This window comes from Myotis brandtii, unplaced genomic scaffold (assembly GCF_000412655.1).
Source record: "Myotis brandtii unplaced genomic scaffold, ASM41265v1 scaffold555, whole genome shotgun sequence".
NCBI classification, from domain to species: domain Eukaryota; kingdom Metazoa; phylum Chordata; class Mammalia; order Chiroptera; family Vespertilionidae; genus Myotis; species Myotis brandtii.
This window is the reverse complement of record NW_005370065.1, coordinates 970,730-987,830: the sequence shown is the minus strand read 5'-3', so window position 1 is coordinate 987,830 and position 17,101 is coordinate 970,730. Positions and strand designations below refer to the sequence as shown.

Below are 17,101 nucleotides of genomic sequence, written 5' to 3'. Positions count from 1 at the left end.
TGCGTCTGCCTCGCGCTGGTGCAGGCGGGTAAGGGGGCCCGGGCCCGGGGGGCGGGAGTCCTCAGTTCCCTCCCCCGCTTCCTGGGACCCGGTCCTGCCCCTCACTGCTCCCTAATGCCACCCCCAGCCTCTTCCCGGCCTTCTTGACCGCCAAACCCTTCCTCCAGCCCCCAAATCCCTCCCGGCCATCCCAGCCCTGGGGGACAGGGTCTTGTGACCTCAGTCCCCTCACACCATTGCCCTGAGCCCAAGCCTTTGCCTCGGGTCCCTAGCCCCCTTCTCTGGCCGAGGAACAGCTGAGGACATCAATCCCCCACCTTGGGCCTCCCTCCCTGTCCCCAAAGCCCTGCAGGCCAACTCTGCAGGTCGGAGAGGGAGGGGGCACCGTGGGGTCCCAGTGTGCGTGTGAGGATAGGGACTGGCACCCAGGCACCGGGTGGGCCACGGTGGCCCCTGAGCCCGGTGCAGTCCGCATCTGGCCTGTCCCGTGGGGCCTGGCCTCGTCCTGGCCCAGCCTCCCCTCTGGCTGCTGTTGCCGCCTTCATCTCTCCCTCTCTCCATCTCTTCGTGCCTCACTGCTCACGCTCCCATCTCTGTGTCTGCCTCTCATACCCCACTTGTCTGTCCTCTGGATCTGTGTCTGCCACCACCTGTCTGTGTCCCTCTGTCTCTCTCCAGGCCCACGTCTGGCTTTGTCTCCCCTTGGGCCCAGTCCACTCATCTGTGGGGTGAGGGGTGCTGCTCATGCCCAGATCTTTCCGTCAGCACCCGCCCCTGTGAGATACGGAGGCTGTGACTCCATTGCCCCTGTCCTGGAAGGGTCTTCCTCCCCTGACCCTGTGCCCCCATCACTTCCTCCTACTCCCTTCTCAACAGACGCCCTTTCATCCTCTTCCCACATCCGGAAGGCCCTACCTACCCTGTACTCTTGATTCTCGGCTGAGGGGCCCTGCTCTGAGTGACCCCACCTTCCCCTATCACCTCCCCACCTGCCTCTTGGGGCTCACAGGCCCTTCCACAGGCTTCTTTCTGCCTGGGTCACCACAACACCGAGGGTTCCTCCCTGGACCCTAACTCCCACCCCAGGGCTCCCCCCAGCCTGGTTCTTCTCCACCTGTGGGATTTCCCCGTCCTCAAGGTCACGCACTTGACACGGCAGTGAGTACTGTGGAAAGAGCATTGGCCGGGGATTGTTCTTGACTGCTTTTCATCAGACTAACCTTCAGCTCTTGAACCCTGGCCACCTAGGTCTCCCCCACCCCTGGCTCCTCACCTCTTAATGCCCCTCTATTAGATATGCCGTTGGCCCAGGCCCCTCAGTTTTAGCCTGCACCCCTGGTAGGGCCAGTTGTGGGCATCTGGGGTTCCCATCCTGGACACAAGGAGCCTGGGGCCTCTCCAGCCTGGTCCTGCAACCCACCAAGGAACTGAGGTCCATGTGCCAACCCCAGGGAGGCCTTGGTTTCTTCCTCCCCCCACTGCATGGCCTCCCCCAGGTTCACTCATGAGACAGTGGGCCTGAGCCTCGCCGCAGGGGGTGCTCAGGCTCAGGTGCCTCCCCAACCCCAGACAGCCCCTCCGCCCCAGTGAATGTCACTGTCAGGCACCTCAAGGCCAACTCCGCGGTGGTGAGCTGGGATGTCCTGGAGGATGAAGTTGTCATCGGATTTGCCATCTCTCAGCAGGTAACCCTCTGGGAGGGAAGATGTTGGTGGGTGAGGGAGGAGAAAGAAAAGGACTGAGGCGCAGGACAGACTGGCAGAAAAGTTGCACTTATGGCTTAAAAGGGGGCCCCAGAGGGGATCTGTCAGTGAGGGAGGGCTCTGGAGCCTTTGTTCGGAACCTGGGACTTGATCTTAAACAGACCTGAGATTTGGACCTGGCTCCAGTTCTCACAAAATGTACAGCTTTGGGCAACTTCCCTCACCCTCTACCAGTCTCATCTGTAAAATAGAGATAAGGATATCTGCAGAGATGGTGGAATGCGTAAGTAAGATTATGTCTGCAAAGGGCTTAGCATGGTAGCCAGGTGAGCCCGTTATTGCTGCTGGAGAGGTGGCAGATGGGGTGGTGACTGGGCACTGAAAACACTGGGCTGGCTCTTGCTTTGGCAGAAGAAGGATGTGCGGATGCTGCGCTTCATCCAGGAGGTGAACACCACCACCCGCTCGTGCGCCCTCTGGGACCTGGAGGAGGACACGGAATACATCGTGCACGTGCAAGCCATCTCCATCCAGGGCCAGAGCCCGGCTAGCGAGCCAGTGCTCTTCAAGACGCCGCGGGAGGCTGAGAAGATGGCCTCCAAGAACAAAGGCAGGCCCGGGCACTGTTAGGAAGGGATGGGGTATGGTGGAGTGAGGGCTGGTCAGGCCAGAGAAGTAGGAGGTTGAAGAAAGCACTAATTTCCCATACCCTTCCCTCTCCTCCCCTCCTCCCCCCACTGCCTAGTATAGCAGTACCTAAGAGAGAGGAGGTCACTCTAGTGACCCAATACAATGGGTATATAAACACTTATTTTGGATTGCCTTATCGCTGCCACCCCGAGTAGCCATCAGCCTGTTCTAGAACCTCTTTTCGTTAGATGTGTGGGCACTGATACCGAGAGAAGCGCTTAATTTCTTGGGCTTGGCCACAGAGGAGTGGCTGGGGGAGGAAAGGAGCCCAGACCTCGTGTCTCTCTCCCCACAGATGAGGTGACCATGAAGGAGATGGGGCGGAACCAGCAGCTGCAGACAGGCGAGGTGCTGATCATCGTCGTGGTCCTGTTCATGTGGGCCGGTGAGTCTGGCCTCCCAGCCCTTCTTCACTTAACCTGGGAAGGGGAGAACCTGACCAGACCCCTTCTCTCACAGAAACGAAGGGTAAGGGGCGTGGAGAGAGCTAAGAGGTCAGAAGTTTCTAAGTCCTGCCTGGGACAGTTCTGGGGACCAGATCCCATCCCTTCTCTAACTCAGCCCTCACCAAAAAAATAGCATATCGAGAGTTGCCTTGTAGGACCATAGGCGTATTTTCTCTCCCCCTCCCTCAGGCTCCGGGTGGGGGCACGCTCTTAACCTACTCCTCCTGACCGGCTCTGAGACCGCCTCCATATAACCTCCCCAGCCCATTCACTAGGTCATTCCTGCCACGATGCCTCCAAGCACACTGTTTGCCCCTCTCTTCAGCCCTTCTTAGATAAGTTAGTTGGGCTTATATCTCTCTCTCTTTTCCACTTATCTGTAAGCTCCCGGAGGATAAAGATCAAATTTCATTTTTGTATTCAATCAGCGTTTTCTGAACAGCCACTTCATTGTACATAGTGCTACATTCCAGATAGTGCATTCCAGGTAGTGCTACCACTATGGCTAAGAGGAGCCTCATGCTTGCAAGCAAGTCTGGGAGAAGCCAGGCCCGTGTTAGCTATAATTCAATGAGATGAGTGCTATTATAGGACTGTGTATGGGAGCAGTGGAGAGGGAATTAACTCTGGGGCTAGGAGTAGAAAACAGGAAAAACGCAAAGAGCAGTAACATAGGATTTGAGCTTTGAAGGGTGAATAGGAGTTCACCTGGCAGCCAAAAAAAGGAAGGGAGGGTGTTCTGGGCACAGTGTGTTCAAGAAACAAATTAAGCTCAGTTAGCTCAGTGCAGCTGTGACCCAAGAAAGAAGGTAGAAAGTGGGGGAGTAAAGGATGGCGAGGCTGTGAAGTGACTGGAGTCTGTGTGGAGGAACTTGAACATGCCTAAGCCATGTTAGCATGTAGGTAAGGGACAGGCTCTCTCGGGTAGAAGAATTTGGGGGGCGGGGGGAGAGGGAGCTCCCATAGGCTCATAGAAAAACAGGCACTTGGGGGAAAAGGGTTATACAAAAGAGGAGGGTTTCTTATGATGTTTTATACGACTTGGCACAGATAGCTTTTACGTAAACAGGCACTTGGGGGAAAAGGGTTATACAAAAGAGGTTTGCTTATGATGCTTTATTAGACTTGGCACAGATAGCTTTTACGTAATCGTAACAATATAAACATAGTGAATGAACCCAAAATTGTCATGTAATTCTGTTAGGGTGATGGGGAAGGAAGCAGGGGAGTTGTTAGGCCTTATCTACTGTTAGAGGAGGCAGCTCAAAAGATATGAGCTGGGAAAGGCAGCTAGGGCTTGGAGGGGATACGTGTGAGACGTGACACGCCACAGTTAGACGATGGAGGTGGCAGGCCCCTATGTGAGAAGAGCTAGAGCCCCTCCAGGATGCGGTCTAACTGGTGGCCTAATACCTGGGGGAGGGAACTTTATAACTTGAAGATACTGTTTTTGAGAAATAAGGGAGGGAGAGACTTACTTAGGTGCACTCCAGTTTAAGGGTATAAATACCCCAAACCCCAACTAAGTAGGGCACTTGGTTTGATTTCTGGTGGCTGAGTTGCCTGCTCAGACAATATCTGAGTGTATTCCTTTTCTGCAAATACATTTCCGCCTGCTTGTTGTCTCATGTGAGTTCGTCCCTACAAGAAGACAAGAATTGAGGATGCAGAGTACTGTCTCCGGCCAGAGGCCACCCTGACCACCCCTGACACTGCCATGGTGGGAAGTCAAGAGATAATATCTAGAACAGATAGGTCAAGAAATAACCACTATAAATCAAGCATAGAAGTAAAAACGGGTAAAACAAGAATTGGAGTTGGCTGCCTTATACTATCCAACTTTCAAAAAAGCTTATTATGCTTATCATGTATTAGTTCAATAAAATAAACATTTCACAGAGTGCAGGCCCCAGGTGCACACGCCAGCTTCACCCCAGAGCGACCTTGAGTAAGTCACCTAAGCTCTGCATCAGTGTCCTCACTCTCACCTGGGGAGGGTCATAGGGACCCTCACAGTGCTACGAGGACTCCGTGAGCTGGAATATGTCAGTGCACAGCACAGGTTGGCACGTGCTCAACAAACGCTGTTGTTTCTATTTTCCCCTAACGGAAAGGGGGAGGATTCAGAGGTTTAAAAGAAGGGAAGGGAGGAGACATGATCAGATGCATGTTGTAGGAAGACCAATCCAGCAGCAGTGAAGGGGATGGTCAGGGGACAGGTGGACACAGGAGCCAGAGGCCAAGGCAGGCTGTGGCAGTAGGTGAGAGACCATCTGGAGCTCGGTACCTAACAGAGCTCAGCAAGGACTCAGGGCAAGGGAGCAGGTGGGCAAGGACTCTGACTGCTCTCCCTGTCCCCCAGGCGTCATTGTCCTCTTCTGCCGCCAGTATGACATTATCAAGGACAATGAGCCCAATAACAACAAGGAGAAAACCAAGAGTGCGTCAGAAACCAGCACACCAGAGCACCAAGGCGGGGGGCTTCTCCGCAGCAAGGTGAGGGCAGGGCTTGGACCGGGGTGGGTGGCCCCATGGCTCAGGCACTGGGAGTCCCTGGACTGCAGAGGGGTCAGCTCAGGGTCTGGCATGGCTACAGCTGGGCAGAGCCAAGCTTGGCTACTGCCTGTGTGACCCAGGGGACACTGCAAATTGATTTTGGATCCTCTCCTTTTGCAGGGTGCCAGGGGCCAGTGGGGGTTAAAGCAGGGGGGGGCAGTGAATGGGGAGGGCAGAACTCTTGGTTGGTGTGGGGCAAGAAGAGATGGGCTTTGAGCTCATTTCTGCAGCTGCGGTGCTGTGACCTTGGGCAGGTGCTTCACCTTTTTGTACCTTCATTTCCTCTTGTGTAAAACAGATATGAAACCTTTTCAGTGCTGGCTCTGAGCAGCTCAGAAGACAGTAGAGAATGTGAGAGGATCTCATGGTTCAGGCGATGATATCCAACAACATCTGGCCCTCTCTACATTTCCTCCTCCCTCCATCTCCTTGCACCCTCTGGCTTACTGTCCTCTCTCTTGGCTTCACTCTTTCTGGCGCATTTTCCTGAAGCCTCTTATTAACCCCCATCTCCAGAAGCACCTCAACAATGTCAGTGGCTGAGGCTGCGCTGAGAGGCAGATCTGCAGGACGTGAGAACCAGCCAGCAGGATGGCTCTGCTGGGGGTAGACGGGGTCCGGGGGCAGTGGGTCCAGGACCCAGACTTGGCCATTCAGCTGAGTGAGGCCGTAGGCTGGGTTTGCGACAGCAGAGACAAGACATGCAGGCAGGGCTACTCCTTTCCTTCCACAGGGGACAAGAGCCTGGCTTTCCGGCAGCAGCCCTGCTGCTCCCTTCCTTCTCGTGTCCTCTGTTTCCTTCCAACCTTGCGAGAAGTCTATTCAATTAGCCCTGGCCGCTTCTCTCATTTCTTCCTCCCAGTTTCCAAACGAGCTCTTGGTGAACGTCATCGAAGCGTGACTACCTGTCTACAGGGAGAAAGATTTCATTTTTCTTCTCTGCTGGTTCCCAGGTCCACGGGCACAGGGAGGGGGAGGACTGCGGTGGAGGGGGAGGCATGGCTAGCTGCACAGTTCTCTCTCCCCGATGTCCTAGTCTGGTGAAGGAGACTGAACTACAAACCCAAATTCTGCAAAAAATAAACAAGCCACAAAACTTGAGGCCTGGCCCCATTCTGGAAAAGGCAAAGCTGCATGAGACACGGCCTTCTTTCTGCCTCCTCGCGTCTCCTGGACGGCCTTCCTCTCTGAGAAGATGCACAAAGCTGCTGGGAGATAACAAGCACCAAGACTGACTTAAGCCCTTTCAGACCAAGAACCGTCAGGGAAGCCATGGGCCTTCCTGCCGGGCAGGGGCGTGGCTGCCATGGAGCCTTTTCTGGATTCAGCCATTAAGGACTTGTTTTTGGTGCGATGCACAACTTTGTGTGTGTGTGTGTGAGATTTATCTGTTTTGTCTCTTGGAAAACACAACCGAAGGGCTTCATTCCAGAGGGCCATAGGGATTCCCCGAGCTGGTTGCCTGCATCTTCTGTCTTCTTTGGCCCTTATTTTGACTGTAAGACCATCCGTCTTGGGTTTTAAGAAGAAAATGCAGGAAAGATACCTGGAAGGTATTGGCCCCATTTCATTAGGAAAGCCTTTTGGAGTTGTATCAGTGCTGACTTGGACAACTGAAAGGCACGTTCCCGTGGGACATCCTGAAGGCTGCTAAATCACCACGCTGTGGTGGAAGCTGCCGGAAGGCAGGCCTGAGCCATTCAGTCAGAGCAGCCGTGGCCTCTGGGGTCTCCATATCTTGCCATCTCATCCAGGATTCTGTGAAAGCTACCCAGGGTCCTCATGTCCTTCCCTAGAGCCTGTGTGGTGTGAGGTGACAGGTCTTTCTCCACTGCCCCTTTCTGGTAAAAAACAAAACAAAAAACACACAAAAAAAAACTGGTGCTTGATAAGGGAAGGCAGAACCTTCCCTAGGACTGACAAGCTGCGGCAGCTGAATGCCTGCACAGAAGAGAAGGTCCTCTGCGTCTTCCAGTGGTGGCTACGGACAGGAGTCTGGGAGCACTGCGCCTAGCACAAGCCTGGCACACAGTAGGTGCTCATTGAATATCTGCTGAACTGAATTAAGAGCAATAGCCCCCAAGCCAGAGAGCTGAAAGCCATCACCCAGTGACCACCCTTCCTTCCGGTCTACAAGAGCTCTCAGGGCTGGGTCGGCCACCACTTCTGAGTGTGGAACATAGGGAGGGAGGAGAGACAGGGTAAAGGCAGATGTCAGCAACACTAAGGGCTTCCTCATGGGAGGGCATGAGGCTTCACTCATTGTCTTGTGACTTCCATCCCTGCTGAATGGGGCTGCAAGGCCAAGGCTCCTTAGGGGAGAGAGGTCCTTACCTCTGATCCAGTTAGAGCAATAACCACTTTTTAAATGTAAAATAAAAAGACAAATGAAAAGGCACATCCTTGTCTCCTGGTAAATGCCCAAATGTTGCCCTCTTTTTCTGGCAGTTGGCAGCCACTCAGTTCTCTCTCTCCATTTTGGCCTGCAGCTTCCTAGGGACATGCCTGCCAGCCAAGCTGGAGTTGGAAGGGAAATCTCGAACAGATGGGGGTGCACGTGTAGGAGGAGAAAATAGCTGCTCCATCATCCTATTACTGAGCCCCGCCCCCGTACCCTAAACCAAGCTTGGGCTGCCTCACCACATAGGTATGCAGGCTGGTGCATAGTTTTTAAAACAAAGGGTTTTCCCCTCGGATGGGGTGGGTGCTTTCCCTGGCCAAAGGAATGCCGTCTGTTTCTCCCAGGGGTGAGCAGAGAAGTGAAGAACTGCAAAGCTGCCTGCTGCGGCTCAGTGATCACAGCATGCTGTTCTGGACTGTTAAAGGAATATCCTTATGATCCCAACAGCAGGCTGAAAGGTAGAGTAATGGTGCCATTAGCCAAAGAGCAAACCAGTAAATGGGGCACCTCGAACATTTCGGTCAGAACCAGCAAGAACTTGGTGATCAGGCTTAGGGAAGGCTGTTCTGAAAGGTTCTGAGAACAAAAGCAGGCAGGTATTAGAGGCTGAGTGGGAAGTCGATTAGCACACAGAACCCTAAGCCAAACCTGAGAGGTACTTCCCAGGTCCTCTGTGCTCACATAGTGCCCAGTGATGGAGAAGCCCCCAAGTCAGCATCAGGTGTAGAAGCTGTCAGTGGGCTCAGGAAGCACTGCTAATGGGAGTTTCCTGTCTCCCTCTTATCTGTGCCTATAGTACATCAGCTGAGGGTGTGAAGGGAGAAAAACAAACAACAGTCCTGCATTAAACTCTGTTGCCTTTAATTACCTACCTACACCCCCAAGTTCTTTAATGACTGAGCTTTTCCTGAATCAACTGTAGTTGCACAGAACCCTACAGCTGACTTGGGAAGTGGTCTCTTCACCACTCACATACATCCACAGATTGCTCACTGCTTATTCTGAGGCTGAGACCTGAGTGCAGACCACAGTAGGCCTGTGGGAGGGAATGCAGGGCTGAGAGGCAGGAGACCCCACCTTATAATACATATAACACATAACACCTCAGACCAGTTACTTGAGGGTGGGAGCTAAGGGGCTTCCTCACAGGAACAAGAGGGAAACCCCAGAATTTAGGGAAGGATTGTGGACTGTTTTCATGGGGGCAGGAGCCCTTTTCTCCTTGTAATCCTGTCCCTTCAACCACTAGCTTTTCAGTATGGGCCTCCTCTAGAATCCACTTTTAAGATCTCTGATCCAACCCTTTACAGAAATATGTACAATCTCACCAAACATCACGTTTCAGACTTCTACTTTCTCACCTTCTTTAAACCTATTTGTCAGTTTTTTAAGAAGTAGCCTCCAACAAATTGTTTATGTAAATGGGATACTATCCCCGCTACCCCCAGGTCCAATCTCATCAAGCTACTTGAAGCTAAATTGAAGGGAATCTTTGTATACAAAGAGTTCCTTAATGATACATTTCATGACTATCCCATGGACTGCTTTGAAGATTGTCCAAATGATTACATTCCACCCCCTTCTCTTTAAAAAAATATTTTTATTGATTTCAGAAAGGGAGAGATAGAAACCATCAATGATGAGAATCATTAATCAACTGCCTCCTGCACGCCCCTTACTGGGGATGGAGCCCGCAAGACAGGCATGTGCCCTTGACTGCAATCAAACCTGAGATCCTTCAGTCCGCCAATGTGCCAAATCAGTTAGGGCCCACCGCCTTCTCAGTGGGTGCTAGGGAGGGTCAGATTTTCTGTCTATGGCATGTCCCAGTTGTCACAGGGGGAAGACAGGTGGGGAGGATTGACAAGGCAGGAGCTTGTTCATTAAGGAATTCCACCACTGACCAGCTGATACTTCCTGTGCCAAGTGGGAGGGAATTTTTTTCCCCCGACAGGTGCTTAGGCATACAACGCCAAGCATACCTTAGAATCAGCTTAGAAATAATTGTTTACTATCAGAAAGCAGGACAATACCCAGAAGAGCAAGGAACTCAGCTTTCTAGTTTTAGGTGCTTGGGGTTTTTTCTTTCTGTAAAAGCTCAAAACAGGAGAATGTTTTAAAGAATGGTTACAGAATGAGCCCATTTTCGAGAAGGTCCATTTGTCTTTCTCCTCACTTTTCCATAACATAAAACAAACGGAGGGTAAGGGACACCACCATTCCAGAGAATCCAGTCTGGTCCCTGAAACCTTTGAAGCCTACGGTCATACCTTGTGAAAAAGGAAATGAGCAATTCCTGGACAAAGGATTGTCTACCTGACAGGAACAAAATAGGTATGTACAAGTCAGAAGCACCTCTGACTCAAACAATATCAAATAGCTGAGTACTTAGCAAATTTATATTGAACCTTGTACTTGGACTGTAAAATATATATTAGATGAAATTTATAGAACAGCAGCTCAGAAAGCCTGTCCAAACATGTTGCCCCTTATTTTCTCAGTAGGAGCTGAATTTTAAAAAGCATTGGCTAATCTAGGTGCCAAGCTCTTATTGCCTTCCCTTTCATCCTTGTTCCCAAGAAGGGTACTAAGAAGCTTAGGCTCACGGAAAGGATCTAAGGAACACTGTGTCTCCCACATCGACCCATATTTATCCAACCTTCACCCCAGGTTCTAGGAACAGTCAATTTCTGGAGAAGAACAAGCTTCAATTTTGCACTATCAATTCTGACTTCACATCCCTTTCAAAGGGAGAATGTCCCAGGATGGTTCAGCTTCCTCCTTAATCAGGGCTAACTCTGGAGTGGCAGAGGCACAGAGGTCAAACACAAACATGGGGAGGAATGCAAGGCAATGTCTGTCTGAGCAGGCTGAGCCCTTTTTCCCTCTGCAAAAACAGCAGCCCAGTGATATTTCAGGCCTCCCAGTGTCAGCCCCCTGACATGCACTATATGTAGCTGCAAATCCCAATCAATTTCAACATTTCTTAGCTGCAGGAACACCTTTTTCAACACTGTAATTTACCCTCAAAAGAATAGGGAGCATGCACCCCCGCCTCCCCAGCACCACATTCTACTAACTGCCACCCCCTCCTATACCCCACTAACCTACCTACGCAAAGGAGGAAGGAACCCTCCTTCAAAGCCTGCAACAGACGGTCACAGTACATATGCCACTGACAAGAACTTTTATTTCTTTTTAATGACATTAAACACAACTGCTACAAGGGAAAAACCATGATAAAGAGGAGGCACCAAACTTGTTTCATAACTGATCCTGACAAAAACTCAAAGCAGGGCCTGCATTAGATGCAAAATTGCAGGTTATTTCCGGCTCTTTACCTCTAAGTAAACTACATAAACACATTTTTACTCTGCTTCATCAATACCCCTGTGGCGAGAATGTCATCCTGGCTGAAGAAAGATAGGTAGGCAGTTAAATGTATGTTAACATAGATGTGCATCTTTAAAAACATATTAAAACTCCAGATTTTACCCACCAGCTTCTTTAAGGCGGGCATGCCTAATAATGAGTTTTCTTTGGCTGTTTTTTTCTCCTTGAAGAATATTATGTTAACTGCTAGAGAACAGTTCTCTCCTCCTCCAGTCCAACAGATTTAATTAAGCTGCTAAAGCTTTGGAAAAACAGAATTATTTGAGCAAAGAGGAAATGTGATTGTCACATTTTATAGTTAACCTGTCACTCATATGATTTGGCAAAGGCGATGCTCCCATTACAGATTTAGGATTAAACCCTTTTGCAGCAGGAAGGTAGGAACATGAGTCCTAGATTTTGGCCTAAGCAAAACACTGTCTCTTCAGAACTTGGGTTATCTATGGGGAACTAGACAGTTGCAATGCTAGTTATTCCAGCTATGATTAATTTTAGCTATGCTGTGGTTCCAAAGGTAGATAGATTTTTGCTTGTCTCACTCTATCAACCTAATTTAAGAAAACCTGGAGAAGTGACTGACATATTAAATGATAATTGAAAAAATAGATTTGACTCTTGCCTTTGCACGTAACTTTTTAGCATTTTGGTCTCAGAATTAAACCAAATGTCCAAGGAAAAGAGAATCCTTAACCAGATAAAAACAATAAATACTTAAGGATATCCATCTAAAGTTATTGGTGGCATGAATGACCAAGCTTTTCCCAAGTCAGTTTCTAAAGCAGGGAAGGATGTTTAAGATGGGTTACTCACAAAGATGGGCTGATGAAACAACAAAACCAGAGAGAGGCAGCTAGCCAGTATCACAGGCTGTGCTACAGCAACTATGTACAACTTTCACAGAGAGTGAGCAACAGCATGAATGCTGGACTGCGAAATCTCCCGAAAGATGTCTAGAGCTGTCTTTAAAGAAAGAATAGCAAACTCCTAAGGCATCCATCAAGATGACTGCAGTCTGTCAACTTGGGTTAGAAAACCAAACCTTAAGATCAGGTAATGTTTTTGTGCACAGGCTTAATCACAACTATATTAGACCCATGTTAGCAGTTTTGTGAAACTGTGCATCAGAGGTTCGACCAAATGAGATGATAACATCCAGGGTCTAAAGGCACCTCTTGCTGACTAATAACGGAGACAAAAGAGTGCCTCTCCAACGTTTCTCCCACAGGATGGAAGCTCACTAGCACATGACCTCATCCTTAAAGTCTGGGTTCAGCAGATGAAACTGAAGCCTGACACTTCAATAGCATTGACTTTTTGGACTGTCCTGGAGTCGAGACCCTGGGTGAGCAGCTCTTCAGTAAACACAGTAGGGACACTGTTCTTAAGAGGCACATCCATGTCTAACAGGAATTTATCAGTCGAACCCTAGAGAGCACAGTGGTCACTGGGTAAAAAAAAAAAAGGCAAATCCTTGAAAAAAGGCAGAGAAGACAGCTACAAGACCACAAATCAACATGGGTTACTCAGTCAGCAGTCTTCTGTTAAAGTTAAGATGTATACGATTTGCAAACACTACTATGCAAAGTAAGTTTGATAAAGAGTGAAATAAAAGCCAAAAATAAAGGCAGATAGTAGATACAAAAAGGAGAGAAGATTTATACTTTTAATTTGTCCTTTCAACAGGACATCTATTTCAAACATTTTGGATTACCAACTTTAAAATTTTGACAGGTATTTAGAGATTCAAATAAAAAAGTAAGAGGGGTGTTAAAAGTTACTTGTATCCATTTATAAGTCATGAGCAATTAACACTGGCTTGCAGCCTGATAAAGAATCTCTTCCTTACAGAAGATTAAACGATTATTTCTCTTGGGCACCAGTAGATTTCACTTCTGCATAAAGATGGGTGTTTAGTTTGAGCCTGGGTGTTTTGGCTTAATGTTGGCTTTCAGGAGGTGGCCACCTTCAATTTAAAGAAACAAATAAAAACTGTATCATCTTAACACTGCTTAAACACACGCACGCACACACGCACGCCTGAAGGATTTTATACAAAAAATTTCAAGTCGGCAATGGGCACTTCCAAAAGGCAAAAAGTTCTTTAAATAAAAATCTTGTGAAAAATAAAATTCAAAATCTGCCAAGCATAAAACAGCAGAAGATGAGATGCTGCACTGGACAGGACCTGGACAGGGACCTTCACTGCTAATGGGGTGAGACACACGAACTGTACTGGATATCTTAGAGACTCTGGAACCGCTGGTGGCTTCGCTTGTTCCTGTCAACCCACTGAGTCAGACTGTATCTTTCCAGAGGTTTCTGTCGGAACCGGGCATAGTTTCTGTCAAGAGAGAGAGAAAATAAAAACAGAAAAGATGATGGTTTCAGCTGGTATGGCTCTTTGTATACAACTATTTTAAGAATATCATTACTTTAAGAAATCAAATTTTACATTTCAATTCTCAAAATTTTAGAAATTTTATACAAAAGTCACATTATAATTGCTATTTCCTTCCAAATTCCAAAGCCACCTAATTCCCAGACAGGTATTATGTAGTAACAAATGTCCCAAGAAAACCTAATGTACAATGTATAATAATGACTAAGTAGGAAAAAAAATACTTTCCCCCTCTAGAAACATTTAGAACAGGATCTACATTTCATTCTTGCATCAGAGCTCTACTTCCAACAGGACCTGTCTGACACAGCTCAAGGTTGCTCAGGACACAGCAGTTAAAATTAGAATAAAATTCCCAGAGAAGGTAAGTCATCATGTGAGCATCACACTGCAAGTTTAGAGACTGAACAATTAATAGCACAGACTTAGAGTTTCTTGAGTCTCCTTTAGTCATGTGCTGGGCTGGGGTTCTGAAGAGGACCCATTGAGATCATTTGAGCCCACTCTCAACTCCAGCTGTTCCTAATAACCCACCTGGGAAACTTTTTAAAGATATAGATTCTTGGCCCCTTCCTCACCCCCCGACTTAATGATTTAGAATCCCTATAATCAGAGCCTGGACATCTATATTTTTGGACATCTCCATAGATGATTATGAGGAACAGCCAGGGTTGAAAATAATTGTAACAATACCTGACATTTACCTAGCCCTATACACAAGCACTTGAATTATTTGAACACCTCATCTCATTTAATGCTAATGACAATCCTATGAGAAAAGCACTCTCATTAACAACTTGTACATGTAAGGAAACTTGATCCTCAGGTTAACTAACTTGCTCAAGGTTATATAGTGGAGTAAGCAGAAGAGCCTGGATTTGAATTCACACCAGAATTTATCTAATAACCAATACACTACATTGTCTTTCTGATAACTACAGAGGAAACAATGAGTGTAAAGGCTGAGGTATGAGAATGTCTGCATACTTGAAAAATAGCAAGGAAGCCAGTGACTAGAGCAGAATGAATAAAGCACAGAGGCTGATGAGCTGTCAGACTAGGCCATGATCCTTATAGGAGATGTAGGGGATCGTGAAGATGAGAAGATGGGAAATCAAAAACCACTTGAAAATCCTGAGCAAAGAAGAGAATCTAACTTATGACTAATGCTTTGAAAGAATCTCTTTGGCTGCTGAGCTAAGAATAGTTGACGGGCAAAGGCAGAAACTGGAGATGATTTAGATTTGCAATAATCCAGGTGAAAATGATGCAAAATGATCAGGTTTTGGATATATTTTGTATGTGATGCTTATAAAATTTGCTAATGGATTAAATATATGGAAAGAGAGAAAGGAGTAAAAAATGACTCTAAGGTTTCTGGGTAGCTGATCAAAGTAACTGACTAAATCTATAAAATAACACTACATCAAGAATCCATAAGATTTCAGCACTAGAAAGGCCCTTTGAACTCTGGCCGGAGCGGCTCAGTTGGTTGAGCATTGTTCCATGCACCAAAGGGTCACTGGTTCCATTCCTGGTCAGGGCACATGCCCAGGTTGCAGGCTCAATCCCCAGTAGGGGGTTACAGGAGGAAGCTGACTGATGTTTCTCTCTCATATTGATATTTCTTTCTCTCTCTCTCTGTCTCTCTCTCTAAAACCAATAAAAATATTTTTTAAAAGGCCCTTTGACATTAATTAGTCCAACATATTAATTTTACGGATGTAAGAACCAGAGAAGTAAAAGTGATTAGATCAAAATCATATAGATGAAAAACTGCAAAGCTAGTATTAGAACCCAGGTTTCCTGAATGTCAGTCCAGTTCTTATTCCATTATACTGTATTCCTCTCTTTCCACCTCTGATTTTAAACAATTATAACTTCAACTTCCCACCACATTCCTCCTATAGCCAAATTCTACCCTCTTCCTCCTCCTTTTAATCACCCACTCACCGAATGGTGAGGTCCGAAGGATGCGGATGGTTATGCATATGATGAACTTGATCCATCAAAGAACACAGTTCCACCAAGGCACCTGCAATACAGAGAGATCAGTGGTTAAAAAGCAGCTCAGTGAACTACCATGTCAGCCTAGGTCAAAGCTTTCAGAGAAAGAGAAAACAAGCACTGGTCCCAATACTATCTACTTCTGATCATCACACGCAGTCAGCACAAAAACTACAAGCCAGAGAGGGAAACTTGCTCTTGGGTGATGACTTTGAAACAATAAGACAGCTACCATTCATTCATTCAACATTTATTAGCTCCTACAATGTGTGAGGAACTTTACTGTCCCCTAGAATATTGTGGTATATAAGAGACTGCATCTGCCCTAGGTGATTCCAAAATTTGTGATATGTGCAGTGACACACAGAGACTGGGGCATGGGGATTAGAGAAAGTCCACTCCAAGGGAAGTAAACTATAAGCAGGGATCTGAAGATGTAAGAAGTTGGTGAGATAAAGAGGGATGGGAGGTGGGGGTGTCCAAGAGAAATAGCTAATACAAAGGCCTAGAACACAAGATAACAAAATACATTCAAGAAACAAGGGAAGTTGAGAATGGAAGAGGGGTGGGGCTTTTTGCTTGACTAGAAAAATTGCTGGAGGCAATTTCTCAAACACCTATCTGGCAGTCTGGCAAGGTGCTAGTAAGCACTTTACACATTACCTTAATTCTAAAAAAAATATCTTATATGGAGAGAGATGTTATTAACATCATTTTAGAGATGAAAAACTATAGCTCAGGGAAGTATACTTGCTTTAAGTGCTTATTAAATTGGACTCAAAACAACCTGCTTTGAGTTCAGCTTTTGCCACTATTTGATGATACTAATTTTGCGCTTAAGGGTTGAGACTTAGGCTGAAGCTCACAAGAGAAGAAATTATGGTTTGAGAAAACCAAGTAACTTCTCTAGACCAGTGGCTCTCAAATTTTAATATACATCATAATCAGTTGGAGGTATTATAAAACAGATTGCTGGGTTCCAACCCCAGAGCTTCTGATTCTGTAGGTTTGAGTGGGAAGTGAGATTTTGCATTTCTAATAAATGCCCAAGCGATGCTGATGCTGCTGGTCTGGGAATTACTCTTTGAAAACCACTGCCCTAGACAGCGGAGATCTTCCTTTCAGCTAGTTTACATACTTCTCATTATCTTACCTACTATGTTCTCAGGAACCAAGAGCACTCTAACTAAGGTACAGACCATCTTTTCAAGTTCAGGTAAAAAATATTTACGACCAATTTATTCAAAGCCTCAAGGAGCCGACCTTTGTAAAAAAGTATATAAACTTTGAAGTTAAGCAGATAAATTTCCAATCCAGTCACTAACTAGTTCTTGACCCTGGGCAAATCATTTCATTTCTTTCTTTTTTTTAAAATATATTTTATTGATTTTTTACAGAGAGGAAGGGAGAGAGATGGAGAGTTAGAAACATCGATGAGAGAGAAACATCGATCAGCTGCTTCCTGCACATCTCCCACTGGGGATGTGCCCACAACCCAGGTACATGC

The 17,101-nt window shown here is 47.2% G+C and overlaps 2 protein-coding genes across 4 annotated transcripts in view; one reads left to right on the top strand and one right to left on the bottom strand.

Annotated features, from left to right (window-relative positions):
• Positions 1 to 5,535, top strand: FNDC5 (fibronectin type III domain containing 5; the record flags this gene model as incomplete). The annotated part of the gene is made up of 5 exons (XM_014549491.1): positions 1 to 28; positions 1,570 to 1,685; positions 2,115 to 2,313; positions 2,689 to 2,778; positions 5,202 to 5,535. Coding segments are annotated over 5 exons (702 nt in total), but the record flags the coding sequence as incomplete, so codon positions are not given.
• Positions 5,536 to 10,966: 5,431 nt separating this feature from the next.
• S100PBP (S100P binding protein) overlaps positions 10,967 to 17,101 on the bottom strand; it is a 42,675-nt gene continuing 36,540 nt past the window's right edge. For all 3 annotated transcript variants that reach the window (XM_005878367.2, XM_005878369.2, XM_005878368.2), the window contains 2 exons: positions 15,541 to 15,622; positions 10,967 to 13,530 (listed from right to left, as the gene is read on the bottom strand). In XM_005878367.2, the coding sequence (XP_005878429.1) occupies positions 13,431 to 13,530; positions 15,541 to 15,622 (182 nt within the window). In that variant the 3' untranslated portion in view covers positions 10,967 to 13,430. The remainder of the gene's footprint in view (positions 13,531 to 15,540; positions 15,623 to 17,101) is intronic.